This window comes from Aptenodytes patagonicus, chromosome 19 (assembly GCF_965638725.1).
Source record: "Aptenodytes patagonicus chromosome 19, bAptPat1.pri.cur, whole genome shotgun sequence".
NCBI classification, from domain to species: domain Eukaryota; kingdom Metazoa; phylum Chordata; class Aves; order Sphenisciformes; family Spheniscidae; genus Aptenodytes; species Aptenodytes patagonicus.
The window spans coordinates 3,423,154-3,441,100 of record NC_134967.1 but is presented as its reverse complement, the minus strand read 5'-3'; the positions used below and the strand labels follow the sequence as shown (position 1 = coordinate 3,441,100).

The 17,947-nt window shown below is 36.9% G+C and overlaps 1 protein-coding gene across 5 annotated transcripts in view; it reads left to right on the top strand.

The window, feature by feature from the left end:
- Positions 1-17,947, top strand: part of VPS13D (vacuolar protein sorting 13 homolog D) — a 110,812-nt gene that overhangs the window by 49,959 nt on the left and 42,906 nt on the right. For all 5 annotated transcript variants that reach the window (XM_076356196.1, XM_076356199.1, XM_076356195.1 and 2 more), the window contains 17 exons: positions 710-957; positions 1,627-1,818; positions 2,437-2,563; positions 3,421-3,563; positions 4,424-4,554; positions 4,796-4,971; positions 5,101-5,224; positions 6,063-6,298; positions 7,054-7,162; positions 7,802-7,962; positions 8,318-8,426; positions 10,825-11,004; positions 11,305-11,421; positions 11,765-11,914; positions 12,888-13,037; positions 13,874-13,970; positions 15,669-15,817. In XM_076356196.1, coding sequence (XP_076212311.1) covers positions 710-957; positions 1,627-1,818; positions 2,437-2,563; positions 3,421-3,563; positions 4,424-4,554; positions 4,796-4,971; positions 5,101-5,224; positions 6,063-6,298; positions 7,054-7,162; positions 7,802-7,962; positions 8,318-8,426; positions 10,825-11,004; positions 11,305-11,421; positions 11,765-11,914; positions 12,888-13,037; positions 13,874-13,970; positions 15,669-15,817 — 2,599 coding nt within the window. The remainder of the gene's footprint in view (positions 1-709; positions 958-1,626; positions 1,819-2,436; positions 2,564-3,420; positions 3,564-4,423; positions 4,555-4,795; positions 4,972-5,100; positions 5,225-6,062; positions 6,299-7,053; positions 7,163-7,801; positions 7,963-8,317; positions 8,427-10,824; positions 11,005-11,304; positions 11,422-11,764; positions 11,915-12,887; positions 13,038-13,873; positions 13,971-15,668; positions 15,818-17,947) is intronic.

Sequence of the window (17,947 nt, the reverse complement as noted above, 5' to 3'; positions counted from 1 at the left end):
TGCTGCATAGTGAGGACTTCATGGAATTTTGTAGTTATCTGATAGGACGGATTTAGGGATGCTCTCAATTTAGGAAATACTAGAATAGAGATTATGGAAGTTACTTCAGGAAATGACCTTTGCGTACTATATAGTTACTGCTGTGTGTCAGTTCCATAGTTCATTTCTTAATATGCCGGTTTTGAACGTGTCACAGGAAGGAAAATTAACAAATTATTTAAAATGAAGGTTTACTTACTCAATTTTTTACTTTAACTAATGAAAAACTCAAGTGTCAGGTGGCCAAAGCAAGGATATATCTACTGGGAAGAAGGGCAAAGAACATGATTATAATTTACTTAACTATTTAAAACTCTTCTTAGTAATAGTCGATAACATGCTTCTGTGAGTTTATGGAAGTTGGTTTTAAAGTTGATCATCTGTAAAAGCAATTTTCTGTTAGGTCTCTGAACAGACAAGTTTTTTTGAGTGACTAAATTAATTCTTTGCTTAAAATGAGGAAACCCCTGTTGTCTTAATGTTAGGCATAAATACAAAATACCTTATAATCGAACTCTAAAGTGATTACGTGGAGAACAATTCTAAATGCTGTTTTTGCTGTCAGTCCTGAAGTTACAGCACGTTGTGGGATTTAGTGCAATACACAAAGACAGGGTTCAATTATTCTGTCGGTTCATTGACTACTTCTCCTATATGTCTGCCTTCACAGGTTTTGTGTGGCTATAAAGAAAGAAAATTATCCGGATTACATGCCTTCCAACATATTTTCTGACAGTGCTAAACAGATTTTCAGACAGCCTGGGCATACTATTTATCTCTTGCCAACGGTCGTAATCTGTAACTTGCTACCTTGTGAACTCGAGTTCTATGTTAAAGGAATGCCAATTAATGGGACGTTAAAACCTGGCAAAGAGGCAGCATTGCACACAGCTGATACATCTCAGAACATTGAGCTTGGTAAGGTTCTTTTTCAGATACTACTTTCTGATCCTCCTAGAGGAGTACCTCAGTATAACTGTTTCTTGTACAAGGAACTATGGTGCAAGAAGGGAAAAATGAGAAAATTGAAAACACTTATGTGATTATTTCATTGGGTTGCAGGGTTTCTTACAGTTAATAACCAAGTGCACGCATCCAAAAAAAATACTAATATTGCCATCATTCCCCCAAATCTGTCAGCTGTCTTGATCTGTTCCTTATTCGGCTCTTTTCTCATTTTCCTGAGAGTGGAAACTGGAGAGAACAGTGATAAAGAAGGGAATACATCAAATAAGTTCCCAACGTTTTGGGTGGTTTTGCTGTTTTCTTTCTGACAGAAAAAATTGGTGTTGAGAGTATGTATGGAATTATTCAACACTGGCTGGACTTCTGATGCCTAAGGCAGTAATTAGCCCTAAGCAGGGTTCTTTATAGAACTTTTTTTGCTGCTTGTGACTTAAATTGAGGCATTTCTTCATGAGGTCAGAGGTTACTACACTGGGCAGATTTAAAAGTTAATCTGGGTAAGCTGTATGAAATATTCAGGAAGATGAAGCCATATGAAACACCAACCTGTATGCTTATCAGAAACTAATGTTTCTGTGTGGGTGATGTTTGGTTTGGTTTTGTTTCGTTTTGTTTTCGTAGGGGTATTGCTAGAAAACTTCCCGATCTGCAAGGAGCTGTTGATTCCTCCTGGGACACAAAACTATATGGTGCGGATGCGATTGTATGATGTCAACAAGCGACTACTAAATTTGACCATAAGGATTGTATGTCGTGCTGAGGGTTCTCTAAAAATACTAATTTCAGCACCGTATTGGTTAATCAACAAAACAGGTAAGTTTTTACAGTATTTTCTTTCATAGCTGTAATCATGAACTGGGAAATAAAGATTTTATGCAGTGTTTTGATTTGCTTTCTAGCCAGATAGTACTTTTAAACACTACTTAAGAGGAATCAAAGTTGCAGGAGTTTTTTTTTAATTTTTTTTTTTTTACAGTGCCAGCAGCTACTGTTTGATGAATGTTACAGCAGGTAACTTAGACGTTTTAGTTGCTATATTGCAGATTTTCAAACATGAGCTATTGTACCTCTAAATAAATCAACATAGATTAATCACTGTTAAAATTGTGGTTTTCAAAGACTGATATGCCTTGAGAAAGCAACAGGTCTAATTTGCAGTTATTCTATGTTAACATCCATTGGCACTTTCAGAGCTACAAGAACTCCTTTTCTGCATGGACCAGACTCCGTGGCTCGCAGCTGTTAATAGGTCTAGCTGTTAAACAGGTTAGACGAGGAATTGAAAGGAGAATGCATGCAGACTAATGGCTAGTATTACAACTGAAATATTTTAGATTGTTCCTTAATTTGAAGTAGTTTTTACCATTCTCATTTTAATTTGTGCAAAGGTGAAGTGTAGTTTGACACTCCATTTTTTGTGTTTACTTAAAGGATTGCCGCTTATCTTCAGACAAGATAATGCAAAAACAGATGCTGCAGGTCAGTTTGAAGAGCATGAGCTTGCTAGAAGCCTCAGCCCACTTCTATTCTGTTACGCTGATAAAGAACAGCCAAACTTGTAAGTAATACCACAAGAAGAACAGACAAGAAGGAACCTTAGGAAGTATGAAAATAATTCACAGAGGATTGGGTGCTGATATATTAGTATGAATATCATGTTGGAAAAGTCTTTCCCTATTAAGATGACCTGTTAAGTTACTAAGTTTCTAAATACCAAAATAAGCATATTGGATCTTTAGACATTTCCTACTGAAAACTCCTTGGTTGACTAGTTCTGTTGCGTCTGCAGGCTGCTTTGGTTTTATTTTGCACGTTTTGAACTCATGCTTCTTTTGTAAGAAAATCAAAAACCTTTATGAAGAGACTTACTGAGTTGTATAAATTACTTTGTTACCACTAAAAACCCCACTCCAAACCCCTATTCTAAACTGTGAATATTAATAGAGAAGTAGTAGCAGGAGGTCCACATGCAGCAGAGCTATTGTGGTTCTGATGTGAAAGGAAATGGCATGGCTTTTTCCATGAAAATACGAACATGATTTAAAGTAAATCTATCTGAAGTGTTCTGGGATTTTTGCTCAAATGAACAACAGTAAAATTTATCCCCCCCCAAATATTTATTTTTTCTTTCAAAGAAAAAAGACACACAAATGTTGTCGTGGTTAATCGGTCTGAAAATTACCAAGCCTTTTACAAGAAATGGTCACTGAGTCTTGACCAATATGTTAAAAGAGCTTATGGCAGACATGCAGAATGAATTACTCAAGAAGAGATTTATCGTGGCTTCTAATGCTTTTATATTAAAACACAGGTGTTCTTTTTGTAGCTGGGTATGTGTTTGATCATCAGCATCATGTTGATATCTGATCTTTCATTTAAATGAGTAAATCCTTTGTGTTTTCTTCTTACCCTTAGTTGTACAATGCGGGTTGGAAAAGGAATCCATCCTGAAGGTATGCCTGGCTGGTGCCAGGGTTTCTCCCTGGATGGCGGTAGTGGTGTCAGAGCCCTTAAAGTGATCCAACATGGAAACCGTCCAGGCCTCATTTATAACATTGGTATGTGCTGATAGGAACATTTCAGAAATACTGTAGAACTTGGGAAGACATGATGTCAGTGACACAGGAAACGAAACAATGGCAGCAGGGAAACATATGTTGTTAAAGGTTTTTAAGGGTCCAGAGAAAATTATTAAACAAAAAAATAGTATTCTAAGTATTTTTACGTCTTTATTTTGAATTTCATTAGCTTAAAAATAAGTTTTCGGTTATTTCTATTTTTACATTTCATCATTGAGTGTTAATAACTGCATTTAAAAACTGTTCTTTCTGTGTCTTTATTCCCCCTGTATGTTACTTCTAAGTACATTTGAAATCCCACCGCATTACTGTCTTTGATTATTTTGACTGTCTATATACTGTAACCATTCAGCCATGTGCTACTTCTGTGGGTTTTGCTTTGTGGTGCCTCTGTAGGCTGATGTGGAGGAGCGCAACTTCTGTCTTCCTTGTGCTTCTAGTATATGTAAAGTACAATTTCTGCAGAAGCTTTTAGTTTTTAATTAAATTACAGTTTGGAAGTTACTCCACAGTGATTTTTGAGGAATTTTTCATATGTTTAAAAGTGGAATAATTACTTGCATTGATTTACTTGGGATTGGAAATCGGGGGGGGGGGGGGGGATATCTTCATTGCTTATGATCTCTAAATTGTACTTGAGAAACAGAGGGTAACAGATGGCATAAAATTATGTTTACTGTTTAAAATAATGTTTCAAGGTATGGCAGTGGTATGGCAGAAACAGTGCATCTCGGGAACCCAAGAAAAAGAACTTCTGTTATGTGAAATATATTGTGGCAGATGTCTTTTGTTTTCTCTTGTAAATAATAGCTTTATTTTTAACTTGTTTTTATTACTAGGTATTGATGTTAAAAAAGGCCGAGGCCGTTATATTGATACATGTATGGTAACATTTGCGCCCCGTTACCTGTTAGATAATAAATCAACCTACAAGCTTGCCTTTGTTCAGCGGGAATTTGCCAGAGGTCGGGTAAGATGCTTCCTTTTTGTTACTTGTTATTACAGTACCTGTAGTTAGTCACAGCAGCTTCTAACCAAAAAGTTAGAATACTTGAAAGTATTGTTGGCTGGTTATGAAGATCTTTCTCATTATTCTAATACCAGCATCCACCTAACAGAATAATTGCTGTGTTTGTATTTGAGAGGTACATAGATTAATACTGTATTTTTTAATACCTATAGGACATGTATTTACCAATTTCTATTACTAGGGAACATCCAATCCCGATGGCTATATCTCCACACTTCCTGGTTCCAGCGTCGTGTTCCACTGGCCGCGTAACGATTATGATCAACTATTATGTGTGAGACTAATGGATGTCCCAAACTGCATTTGGTCTGGGGGCTTTGAGGTCAACAAAAATAACTCGTTCCATATTAATATGAGGTAGCTATTATATATAAATCTTCTGTAGCATACTTCCATTTTTTGATAGAAGCAGCTGTTTAACACTTATGACTGCGGGTAACGCAGATCAGAAGCCTGCCTCTCTTGAATTTGTTTGTTCTTGTTCAGGGACACCCTGGGAAAATGTTACTTCTTAAGAGTAGAAATTACTCTTCAAGGAGCCACATATCGCATTGCGTTCAGTGACACAGATCAGTTACCGCCACCTTTCCGCATAGACAATTTTTCCAAGGTAAAAGAGAAAAAAAATCACTTTTTTTTCTTTCATTTTTAGTAAAAAAAGAAAAGTAGAAGTTCTTTTTTATTTGTTAGAAGAGGGAGCTGACTAGCTTGTGTAATGAAATAAAATGAAAGTGTGTGTGGCAAGAGGTTATTTGTATATAATAATTGTAATTTTCTGAAATTTTAGTAAAAATTGGTAGTACTCAACTACCTCTTGTTCAAGTAATAGTGCTAACATTGTGGCTTTTATGAGTGCATTAAAAGTCTTACAAGGAAGAGCATTATTACTGATGAGAAAATTGTGCTAGGGTGATAGTTTGTAATCTGTTCTGTGTTATTTTCAGCACTTGAATAACCTGTAAAAAGAATTGGGGCTACTGCTGCCACTTCCTTCCTCTCTGTCTTTTGGGCTTCCATGTCAGTGATTATAAAAATCAGAGAATTTACTTTGCATATTTTACAGTAACTTACTGACTGCCTAGTGGTCACAGCAGGAGACAGAGCTCTTAATAGTTACTGGTTCTCATTCTGGATTTTGGTACTGAACTGTTAAATAAAACTGGGCAAGTCTCCTAATTTTGATTAGGAGGGTTTGAGATGCTACCATGGGACTAAAGACATTTTGAACCACGGATGACAGATAAAAGCAAAGATGACATTTCTCATCCCTTTGAGACTATCTTTAATTGAGACTCGAATGGAAGAAAATGCATATGAAACCATTGGGGAGGAAGTGAGCTGAACATGTTTCAGTGATCAACTCCTGAAAAATGAACAACTGATAGCAAAAAATCTGTCTGATTAACAATTTCTGTGTGAAACTAAATCCTCTTTCATAACTGTTACAGGTCCCAATTGTTTTTAATCAGCACGGCGTTGTCGAGCCAAGACTGTACACTGAAGTGAAGCCCATGACCTCTCTGGATTATGCATGGGATGAACCTATTCTGCCACCTTTTATAATGCTGACAGTTAAAGGGGCAGGCTCCTCAGAAATCGTCTGTAGCATGAATGACTTCCAAGATAGCAAGCAGCTTTACTATGAAAACTTCATTTATATTGCTGCTACATATACTTTCTCAGGGTAATTCTTTATCTATTAGATGAAAATATTTTGAATGTTCATGGTGTTCTTTAGGTTTTACATTAATATTCTCTTAATGGTTGCTGTTTGAAAGTTTTTCAAATGCAACTAAACTTCTGTCAACCTTGTAGCTAGCAGAAGAAATGCCAAAATTCAGTTGAGTCTGGCAGTCGTTAAGCTGTGTATCTTACCTTGTTTGGTCGTGGTAACTAAGCTTTATAGGTGCAGCTTGCCATTGTTTATTTTGTCACATAGTGAGAAAGATTTAGCACATAGCATCTGCTGCGACTCCAGTGTTTGATCTTAGAAGGGCAGGGTCACATCTGGGGACTTAATTTCATTTGGTGGATTAAGAACACTTGACTACAGGACATACCTATTTATGACATGCCTGTGAATTTTGAACTTGCGCTAGTTTATATGCTATTGAAAACAGCCACAGGAGATTGATACATGCTTTGTTGCTTTCCTCAATATAAGGTAGAAAATTTTCTTTGGAATTCATCTCATTTGCCCGTGAAGCTCCTAGTCACAGTGAGAAATCAAAGCCCCTTTTAAGAATGTACTCAAATTGACAGCTTACACTGGTAATTCCAAAAATAACAAGAGGGGAAAAAAACCAATATAAATTTTTGTCTCATTGGCTATATTGGAAGCGTAAGCTTCCTCGATTGGATTTTGGTACAAATCTAATTCAGTCTACAGAGGAAGCAGCTACTCTGAATAAACATGATGATGTTTTCTTGGTGTTCTAGTTTACAGGAGCCGGGTGTAAGACCAGTTGCTTCGAATAAGGATGCTGCATATGCAGAGCTTGTCCTTGATGTTTCTCCAAAGACTCAACGAGTTGTACTGAAAAAGAAGGTACCAAGACACGTTGGATTTTATTAAAATGCTGTTGCTATGCGCTGAAGTAAAATCATATGCTGGGAGAAGGAAAAAATAAAAACATTTTCATGGCAACTTGTAAAGGGTGGAGACAGACTCCACTGAAAGCGACAGGTTATTGCAATTCAGGTTGCTTGAATTATGGTGGTGCTTCCGTATAAGACTTTTATGGGGTAAAGGTGACAGAAAGGGGAATTGGGATAAAAGTAGTAAGGAACGTTGTAAATGCCTCTAAGACAACCAAGTGTGTTAATTGTATGTTGGAGGTTCTAATGAAGTTACAAGGTAGGGCATGCTTCCTTTCTGGTTACATTGTAAGCTAAGTCTTCTATATCTGGAGCTGTATTTAAATAGAAACTGTATTTAAATATTGCTGAGATTAAAAATAGCTTGTAAATACAGCTCTGCATCTAACAATGCTAATGTAGGATGCATATTCGTTGAATATCAGAGTTGAATTAGAAGTTTTTATACAAACCAGTTTCTAATTCGGGGCTCTGAAGTTATACGAGTCATTCCAAGAATTATAATTCAAAGCATCTGATAGCAAAACAGAACCGAGAGATTTGCTCTGTACTGCTGTGTTCATTTAAATGTTGAATTTTTATGCAACAGGAGCCAGGAAAACGATCCCAGCTTTGGAGAATGACGGGCACAGGAATGCTTTGCCATGAAGGTTCTTCAGTTCCTCATAACCCCCATAAACCTTCTCCTCGGTCTGTGGACTCTTGTATGATTTTAGATATTGCAGGTCTGGCAGCTGTCACAGATAACAGGTATTGCAAATACAATTTCTCAGGAAACTGGTGTAGATTCTAACCATGTCTTTGAAAGCATACTTAACATGATATTCTCTGAATAAGGAAAGAAATTATTCTGAAGGCATGTGGAAGAGCTGGATTTTATCTGTCTCTGTGAACGGACCTCACGATCACTTTTGTGACTTGGAAATATTTTTAAAAGCATGGCTAATGTATTTTCAGCAGCAGATTGTTAAAAGAGCACTTCTAGAAGTGAGATTAGGAAAATGAGCTTGAACAAAATTAGAGTAAGTGTTCGTCATTAACACATCTCGAGTAAAACTGAGAAGTTGGAATCCTCTAAGTATTGGGTGGCATGCTTTCGTTGCAGGTATGAGCCCCTGATGTTGAGAAAGCCTGATCGACGGCGCAGTACTACCCAGACATGGAGTTTTTGTGATGGAAAGTTGACTTGTGGTATTCATGGACTTGTTGTCCAGGTCGGTACTGATGATCTGTTAAACTTGTTTTGACTGTTGCTGATACACATGACAGAGTCTTTTGGGCTTAGTATTGAAGTGAACTAAAAGCTTTGAGGCCAAAGTTCAGAATACAGAGGACACCAGACTTGCGCAAACAGCTTGTGTGGTTTAAATTCATGTTTGAATGTTCTTCTCAATTTCAAATAATTATTAATTTGAAAGTAAATAATTAGAAAATTAATAGTACGTTATTGTTGAAAATGAACAGTATAGTGATAAATAGGGCCTTGATATTCTCACGCATACCAAATGTGAAAATGCAGATTGTGTCAATTAGTATCACTGGTGAAAGTCAAGATTTGTGTATGACCAGCACTTCTCAGAATCATGGTTCTAACATTTTAGTAATAAGAATTTTAAAAGCAGTTTGAACTGTTGGCTCTTTCTTTGTGTTCCAGGAAACTCTGACTTGCAGACAGCTAACACTTGCAAACTGTTTGATAATTCTGTCTGCTGATGTTAGAATTTGTAGGCACAGAAACCTGGCTTGCTTTTACAAATTCTAGAATTAAATGTCAAAAGAATTTTTATGTTGTTTTTTTTTTTTAAGTGTTTCAACCATATTCATTGCTTACAAACAAATTTGAATAAGTTACCCTGCATATTGTTGAAATAGCAAAACATGTTTGTAATAAATAATTATATTATTTCTAATGTTTCATTTTGAAAAATAAATTGTGCCAGCTATGTGAATAGAAATCAACCTCAATTCAGTGGAAAAAGTACCTCCATAGCGAATATGTTAGCTCTGTGATGAAAGTGAGTCTTTTATGTGCATAATGAATCTGGAATGGATCGGTAAGGTACAGAATGATAATATCACTTTGAAAATCCTGCATATAGGACACCATCATGTTCTATTGGAGATATCTCCCCCTACCTTTCTTTTCCTGTTTCTAAATTTCTTGTAATTTGTTGGGTTTTTTCCCTAACACGTGCTTCGGATATTTCTTCATTTTAAAACTGAACAGCAATGACAGAAAACCATCATCTTGGTCATTTTGCTCACTCTGTAATAGCAGGACAGTATGTGTCCTCTCTGAAACTAGAAATACCCTGCAGAAACCAATTTTGAAGTTTCAGATGCTTGTTTTGATGTAAGCAAAGAAGAAAAAGTATGGAAAATACTCCTAAGGCTTCACAATAACCTTTTAAGACTGTATTTGTAGTTCTGTTCTGATTAATTTTAAAGGAATGTAGTAGCCATAAAAGAAGGTTCCAGCCTCCAGAATAGATACGGTAAGGATAGCAGCAATGTAGTGTTCCTTTGCCACCTTTAATGCTGTGTTTCAATTCTAATACCAAAAAACAGATCTAGAGAAAAACACTTTACTTAGTCCCGTGAAGCCTCCCCCAGAAGAGGGCCACGAAAATGATCAGGGGGCTGGAACACCTCTCCTATGAAGAAAGGCTGAGAGAGTTGGGGTTGTTCAGCCTGGAGAAGAGAAGGCTCCGGGGAGACCTTCTTGCAGCCTATCAGTACTTAAAGGGGGCTTATAGAAAAGATGGCGGCAAACTTTTTAGCGGGGCCTGTTGCGACAGGACAAGGGGGAACAGCTTTAAACTAAAGGGGGGTAGATTTAGACTAGATATAAGGAAGAAGTTTTTTACGCTGAGGGTGCTGAAACACTGGCACAGGTTGTCCAGAGAGGTGGTGGATGCCCCATCCCTGGAAACATTCCAGGTCAGGTTGGACGGGGCTCTGAGCAACCTGATCTGGTTGAAGCTGTCCCTGCCCACAGCAGGGGGGTTGGACTAGATGACCTTTAGAGGTCCCTTCCAACCCAAACTATTCTATGATTCTATGTTGATCATTTTGTGATCAAATTACTGTAGCTTAGTAAGTTACTACTTGCCAGTTTGAAGCAACCAAAAAGCCCCGCGTTGCTGTTTTAAGATGTTGACTCAGTAAGGATTTACATTCTCATCTGCAGATCCAGAGTTCATCTTTTAAAAAGCTTTCTGTCCTTTTGAAGGTATTTTCAGGAAGGACTTCCCACGTTCGATCATGATATGATAGCTTCGGTTTCTGAATGTGCAGTGGGAGTACTTAATTACTGATTGTGGCTGGTTCTTCTAGCTGCCAAGCTGATTAAACATGACTTACCAGAAGCTTTAGTAATACCAAGTAAAATGCTGCTGGACTGCTTTTCTTTTAGTTCTGGAGAGTAAGAAATGTGTTTATTTCCCTCACACCCAGAGTAGTCAGTCTGGGATGGACTCTCAGATGATTTTCTCCTTCAGCTGTGGAGATGCTACATACATTTTAAATTAATGTATGTAAATAGTTATCTGAAGCCTTTACTTATCAGGTTGTTTTGGGTTTTTTTTTCCTTACTCTTATTTCTTTCTCCAGGCAAAGGGAGGAATACTAGGTCTTCATGATGGAGCAGAAGTTGTTCTTGGTCCTGATACTTCACTTGAACTTTTGGGGCCAGTTCCACCTGAACAGCAGTTCATAAACCAGAAGATGAGGCCTGGGTCAGGAGTACTAGCTGTTAGAGTCATCCCGGATGGGCCAACTAGAGTTCTACAGGTGAAGGTCCTTCATTAACTAGAATCTAGTTTCATTATTTGCTTGTACTTGAAATACCTTTTTCTGTATTGCATCTCTAAAATCTTAAAAAAAGTTAACTTTATAATATATATATTATATAATATATAACTTTATAATAACTATATATGAAGAGGGAGGGGAATATCGTAAAACAGAAATAATTACAACAAAAGTTTTCATTGTCCTTATTTTTAAGAAAAGAAAATTTTATAGGGTAGGACAATATAACTTATTTATAAACAGGAAAGTGATCATTGTAGTAATTTATTTGTTTATCAGATAATGGATTTTAACCAACGTAGAAATGATCGTTTATCCAGTGAAGGAGACGAACTTCCAGTTACAGAACAAGATCTGCGCAAGTTAAAAAATCCAGATACAGAGCAGGAATTAGAAGTAAGATATTACAGCTAGTATCTGTCTCTTTATCATTTTCCTTTCTAGAGTTTAGGGGGGGGTCGGAGGCGTTGTTGGTTAGCTTTTCCCTATGATGACCTCTTGTAATGTACTTTTCCTAGATTTTCCTGCTAAAACTCCTCATTCTTAGCAGTTGGGTTTATATGTCTTAACACCTCTTTATTCGAAGACTAATCGTCAATGATCTGTCCAGCCTTTCTGGAGATGAGTCTAAAAAAAAATAACTTCTTTGCAGAAGTATGTATTCAGTATCACAGGTTTTTTCAGTGTTGGTTTGTTAGTGGTTGTTTTTTTTTTTTCTCTTCAAATATTCTTTTCTCAGGTGCTTGTGAAACTGGAAGGTGGAATAGGATTGTCTTTGGTCAACAAAGTTCCTGAAGAGCTAGTATTTGCAAGCCTCACAAGAATTAATGTCCACTACACACAACTGTCGACAAGTCAGGTGCTAGAGCTCAGTGTGCAAGACATACAGGTATTTGCCATTTTGAAACAAATTTATTTGTTCATGGGTTCTCTGCGGTTTTTGTTGTCATAATAGGTTTGAAAAATGTTTAGAGCTGTTACTGAGATTTCAATTCCTAAATATCATAGAAGTGTTGATTAGCGTCGATGTTTCCTTTTTTCATTGTTCTCTACTGTTGAGTAGAGAATATATTGTTGAGACAATGATATATTGTATTTCATGCTGTTGATTTCTATTAGGCAAGTTAAAATCTTTTTTATTTTGTTTCTCCTTTCCTGGTTCTTGGTTCTTTGTCATTACATAATGAAAAAGCAGCCACTGAAAGCAGGAGTCCTAATGTGGGTAGTACCACAGTATACATCATAGTATCATAGACAAATAGGACAAATATAAACCTCTTACTTTTTGTTTTTCAACTAGATGTTGTTTCTGACTTTGCAGAGTTTTGCCTTTACCTTTGTTTTCAGTTCAGTGTTTGAAATTCAGAGTTCACAAGTTAAACTGAAGACTGTAAAGATTGTTTTTATTCTACTAAAAAACTCCTCTAAAGTATTAGAGTTCTGTTCCCAATATGTAAGATTTCCGTGGAAGGGGAATTGTGGGTACTGATGTAGATTACACGAGATAAATGGATACTTACATGCATCAGTCAAACTTAAATGCAGGAGTAGCCTAACTCTGCTGTTGTTTAATATTTTTGGCTCTGTTTTTCGAAAAAGGAAAAAAAAGTCCCAGAGAACACAGCAGTTTTGTTACAGGTTTTGTTTGTTGATAGCTATAACCATTTTTTTTAATGGAGGACATTTCTGAATATTTTTTTGGTATGGTCTCAGTGGTGATCAATAACCACGTATATACGGTATCTCCCTGGCTCAGGGACCGTGTATTTCTGAAAGCTTTTAAGTCCTCAGTTAAAGAGGATCAATTTTGCTGTTTATTGTCACCTATTCAGCTTCTGTTGTCTGTCCTGTCTACTCTGTAGGTGGACAACCAGCTTATTGGCACCACACAGCCTTTTATGCTCTTTCTGACACCTAAGATGAGTGAAAATGAACCCGTGGAGACTGGTCCTGCAGTGCAAATAAATGCAATGAAATTTCCCAGTAAAAATGCACTGACTGATATATACAAGGTAAACCACGATCTTTTGATTGTGCCATGCAGGTATTACTCTGTTTAAATGACCTTTCCTGTTCCTCATTTTTACTAGTAACCTGAATTAAACAATTTGTGAAATACACATTGTTGAATTAATACTGAGGCTTAAAGGATGCTACGTCCACCTTCTCATGTTCATAGTGTTTAAAGCTACAGTACAGTGATGAACAGGATAATATGTTCAAAAATATAACAAATTAGGCCAGACCCCTGTTTGTTCATGTCTGTGACCTTACTTTTCAAGCCAATAATTCTCACCTCAAAACTGATAGGTACCATCGTAGCATAGTGAACCAGAATATCTGTGCTACGCTTTTCATGAGTTGTGTACAAGGTTATTACTTCTCTCTGATAAGCTGTTATCTTGCAGCATAAACCCTGTTCTGTGTACTGCAGCTATTGATGTTGTTTGGAAATTTATCCACCAACTGCGGTATGCATTGTGAGGGCAAAGCTGAGTTGGTTATCAAGACGTATTTTCTCACTTGGAATCTTAACCCATGTATTTTGATGCTATTTTGAAAAACAGCTGATTTCGGTGTTGGAAAATGGCTAAGCATCAGGTTCTGAAGTGTTAGTATTAAGTAATGAAGCACAATACCTTCCAAAAAATAGAAACAATCATCACTAGCTGTAGGTAACTTTAAGTGGAGAAAACTACCAAAGACATTTTGAAGGTGGGAATCTTACTACAAATCCATTCCAGTGAAAATATTCCGTTGAAGTAGAACACGTTGTCCTATTTAATGGCTTACATGGATCATATTTCTAGTGTTAATATTGTAAATTGAGACTTGTTTATCTTCGTAGCATCTGATGATCACTGCTCGAAAGTTCACAGTTCAAATTGAGGAGAAACTACTTCTGAAGCTATTGAGTTTCTTTGGCTATGATCAGTCTGAATCAGGTATAGTATAAAATTACAAAGACCAGTTTTACAATATACAGAAGTATTATGATCTTTGCATATAAAATAAGTTCAAAACACCTAGCAAGCTCTCAGCTGCTTGGGAACTTCCACTGTTGAACAGAAAGCTGGAAAGCTAATGTCTCAATGGCCCCTATAAAGCTGTTCACATATATTGTGCTTGTTACAGGATTCAGGTACAGACCCATGAACGTGCTGTAGTGCAGTACAGGGTGGCTGAGCTGAGCCTCTATGGGAAGGAGTTTAGTATTCATCTTAAGTTCCTGTATCTGGATTCATCTAAATTGGGATAAATTGTGTTATTAATTTAGCAAACCACTTTGTTTAGTAATGTTTATTTAAACCCAAGGCTAGAAATGGGATCTCTGTTCATTTGTTCCTTGGACAGTTCCTCTTGCTTAACTGAAGGAAAATTTTGGCTGTCTGACCTTTTAGTTGTGGCATCCATACCCCTGGCTTTAATTGCAATACAAGTTTTCTTCCATTCAGTGAGGCAAGACAGAGCTCTTGAATCTTCTAATCTCATAGATGGTGTTCTAATCCTTCTATTGTAGGGTTTATCTGTACTTTGGAAACTTTCTGAAATGTCTGTTTTGGAGTGGCAGTTGAAAAAGTCACTTTTATGATGCAGTAGGGTGTGTAGGGTTATATAATAACTGTTGCAGGAAAATACTTTTGGCATGATTCTGAATGTGGGTAAGCCTACAAATGATGCTCAAGAGTGCTGTGTCTTGCTAACCCACAGTATCTTCTGAATTGTCTCTGAAAAAAACCAAGTATTACGTTTCCCAGTTTCACAGAGGACTTAAAGACTTCGATTTGTAGTGATGGAGAAGAAATAAAGATTTTGAGTTTTGCTCTTATGCTGTTTACTAATCTGTCCTTTGTTGTGGTTTACCCTGATGCTTTTGCTTTTTTTTTTGTTTCCTTACTTACTGTATAGTCTTTGTAGTTTATCCACTGATGCTGATGATGTCATCCAAGATTCAGACAAAAATTATTTTGTCATTTACATTCAACATGTTTAATTGTTCAACCTGATTTATAAGACTCTGTCATCTTTTGTCTTTCCCCCTGCCTTCTCACACCACCAAGATGCTCTTAGAAATAACATATGAACCTGTTGGTGTCAACCAAATTTGGCTCACCCTGTACAGAAATTTATTGAATGTCTTCCATGTAGGCATTTTGTCCATTCTGTAGTGATAATTGAAAAGATTGTCAGCTTTGCTTGCTTTGTACATTATATCGATAGTTGAGCGTGTAAGGAAGTATAGAGAAAGTACAGAGAGGAAAACATGTTGTAAGAGTATGACTACACAGTAGGAAACATTGTGTAGTTATGTTTGTATCGCCTTGCTTCTGTATGCTGACAAAGATAAATTAGAAGTGCGATTAAAAGCTCAAATAACTTAAACTTGGATGACCTTTTTTATCTCGCTACAAATACATTCAGGTTTTAGAGATGCAGGCGGATCTGAAAAAAAATTCTTCAGCCTCAAAGGTCAACTTCATGTGACAAGGTGTGAGTAATTGCTAACTAATAACTACACTAGCAGTTGCACATACTTCTTATTTGTACAGAGAAACTATTAACTCTTCACAGACTATGCATTCGTAACCCCATATTTATTTATATATAATCTGTTCTGATTCCTGTGTTTTGTCTGGGTGCAGAGGTTGAAAAGTATGATGAAAACCTCCATGAAAAAGTTGTTGAACAAGGTGGAGGACAAAAGCGATACTACTTTGAAAATCTGAAAATCAGCGTGCCTCAAATAAAGTTGAGTGTCTTCACTTCCAACAAGCTACCTTTGGATCTCAAGGTACGCCAATGCATTCACAGAGTGCGCTTCCAAGTAAAGAGGTTCTATTATAGAAGGAAAAGGGAACAGAAGCTTTAACTTACTGCTGTTGATTTCCGTATACTCTTCCATTATTTGTTACAAATAATAGAAGTTTCAATAACTTCTGTTATTTAATTTGCATAATTTCCAGTCTCTTCTGGAATATTCTTTCATTTTTGTAATTTCAGCTGAAGCACAGCCAACTTCACCTTATAACTCACTACTTCACAAAGGATCGTAGTTACATTAATGGTAGTGTAAAGAGGTTTAAAGGGAATGACTATCATATGGGAGGACTGAGGTGTGGGTGAAGAAAAATAAGTTACACAACTTAGGGAGCAGAAATACAGGACAACTCTGAGTGTTTTCATCCAAAAAATGGTGTCTCATTGGAATTGGAGGGTTTGCATGAGCACTGTGCAATTTGGTTCAATATTAAAGTGAATGCAGATTGAGTATGGACTTAGGTAGGAAATCTGTTCCTTTTCACGTGGTAATAAATGTTCTGGCACAGTTGTTCAAGTGAACCAGGGATTCCAAATTACAGCAAGAAGATAATCTCGTCCAGTGTTCCCAACTTGTGTGTTGGGACCTTCCTGGACATAATAAGGTGGCAACAGCCAGCAATATTTCAGTTCCCTCTGAGCTAATACAGCTGATTCCCTCCAAGGTGGGGGAGTTGAAACAAAACCAACCAAACAAACCATAAAAAACCCTCGCCACTGTGGAGGCACTGAGCTGCTGCCTATTCAATTTGTGTGTTCAAAGAACAAAATTGAGACACTGACCAGGCTTTTTTGTGCCCTTGATATTATGGACATTAAGATGTGCAAGCTTTTGAAGAAGTTTAGTTTTGTGGAATGAGTGTGTATCATGGAGTCCTACCAAGATGACCAGCATATCATCAGTCCTGCATTCTTGTATTGCCTTTACCAAATCCTCGTGCAAAGGAGGGCAATTGAATAGCTAGCTGTAATATTCCTCACTGTTCAACATCAGCGGTGTCTTGAATGTGTTTGCACTTTTAGCTTCAACACAAAAATGCTTATCATCCAATTATCTCAAATTTAGAGAGAAGACTGTGTCAGTGGTGCCTTTAAGAAACTAGTAATGTGCACTGTTCTGTTTGGATTTCCTACCACCTTTGGTATATGATTGCATATGGATATGTCTTGGCAGCCGCCAGCATTGTTCCCAAGAGAAAACTTGGCGTATACATTTTTTTTTCCCCTAATAATAACAGTCACTGACTGTATTCTGTATATTAACTTCCACAGAAAGAGTTCCATTCAGTTTTGTAGCATGGGAGAGTTCAGGGTGGGAGGGAGAGAATAATCACAGTAGAGCCTTTGTAGAAGTTTTTCTAACTACCTCTAATGTTTCTGGCTTGGACATTGCTGCCTGGTAATTTGGTGTAGACAGATTATTTTTATTAGGTACCAGTATTAACAAAGTTGCCTTATATAATACCTGATAGTTAAACAGGAAATTACTTCCTACCCAAGTGAATAATGAGGACTACTCTAGTTAGTCATCCATTTACTGAAAAAATAAATAGGTCCTTTCTTACTTGTGAACTTAGATCAGACCTGTGATTTACCTTAATTGCCTGCAGATGGCAGAAAAACTCACATTACTTACTACCAAGCATGCTTAAGTGATTAACGTAGAAAGATACAACACGAGTATCAGGCTTCTTGCCGCCTTCAGATTTTTTTGATGTTGATGACAGTGCAGATGCCATTATCGAGACCTGAAATAGAAGGATCTCTTTCTTTCTTAAAAGATTAGTTTTCTTGTTAATTTTTCCAAAATTATATTATTTATATGTGTATATATAGATGTATAGGTTGTCCACCTTAAATATGTTTCTTTAGGTATAGATTGTACAGGTTACAGATGGCCCATGGGCTAATTACCGTCTTAGTTTTCTTCCTTGAAAATAATTGAAAAAGCTGGTTTAAAGAATTTCAGTACACCACATAATGTTAAGAAATGAGCCTCAGGCGTGCAGGAAATTATGTATGTTATTCCAGCTCATCCTGACACTTAATCCATTCATAGCACTTCAGCAGGGTGGAAAAGACTCAGTTTTGTCTTCACTGCGTA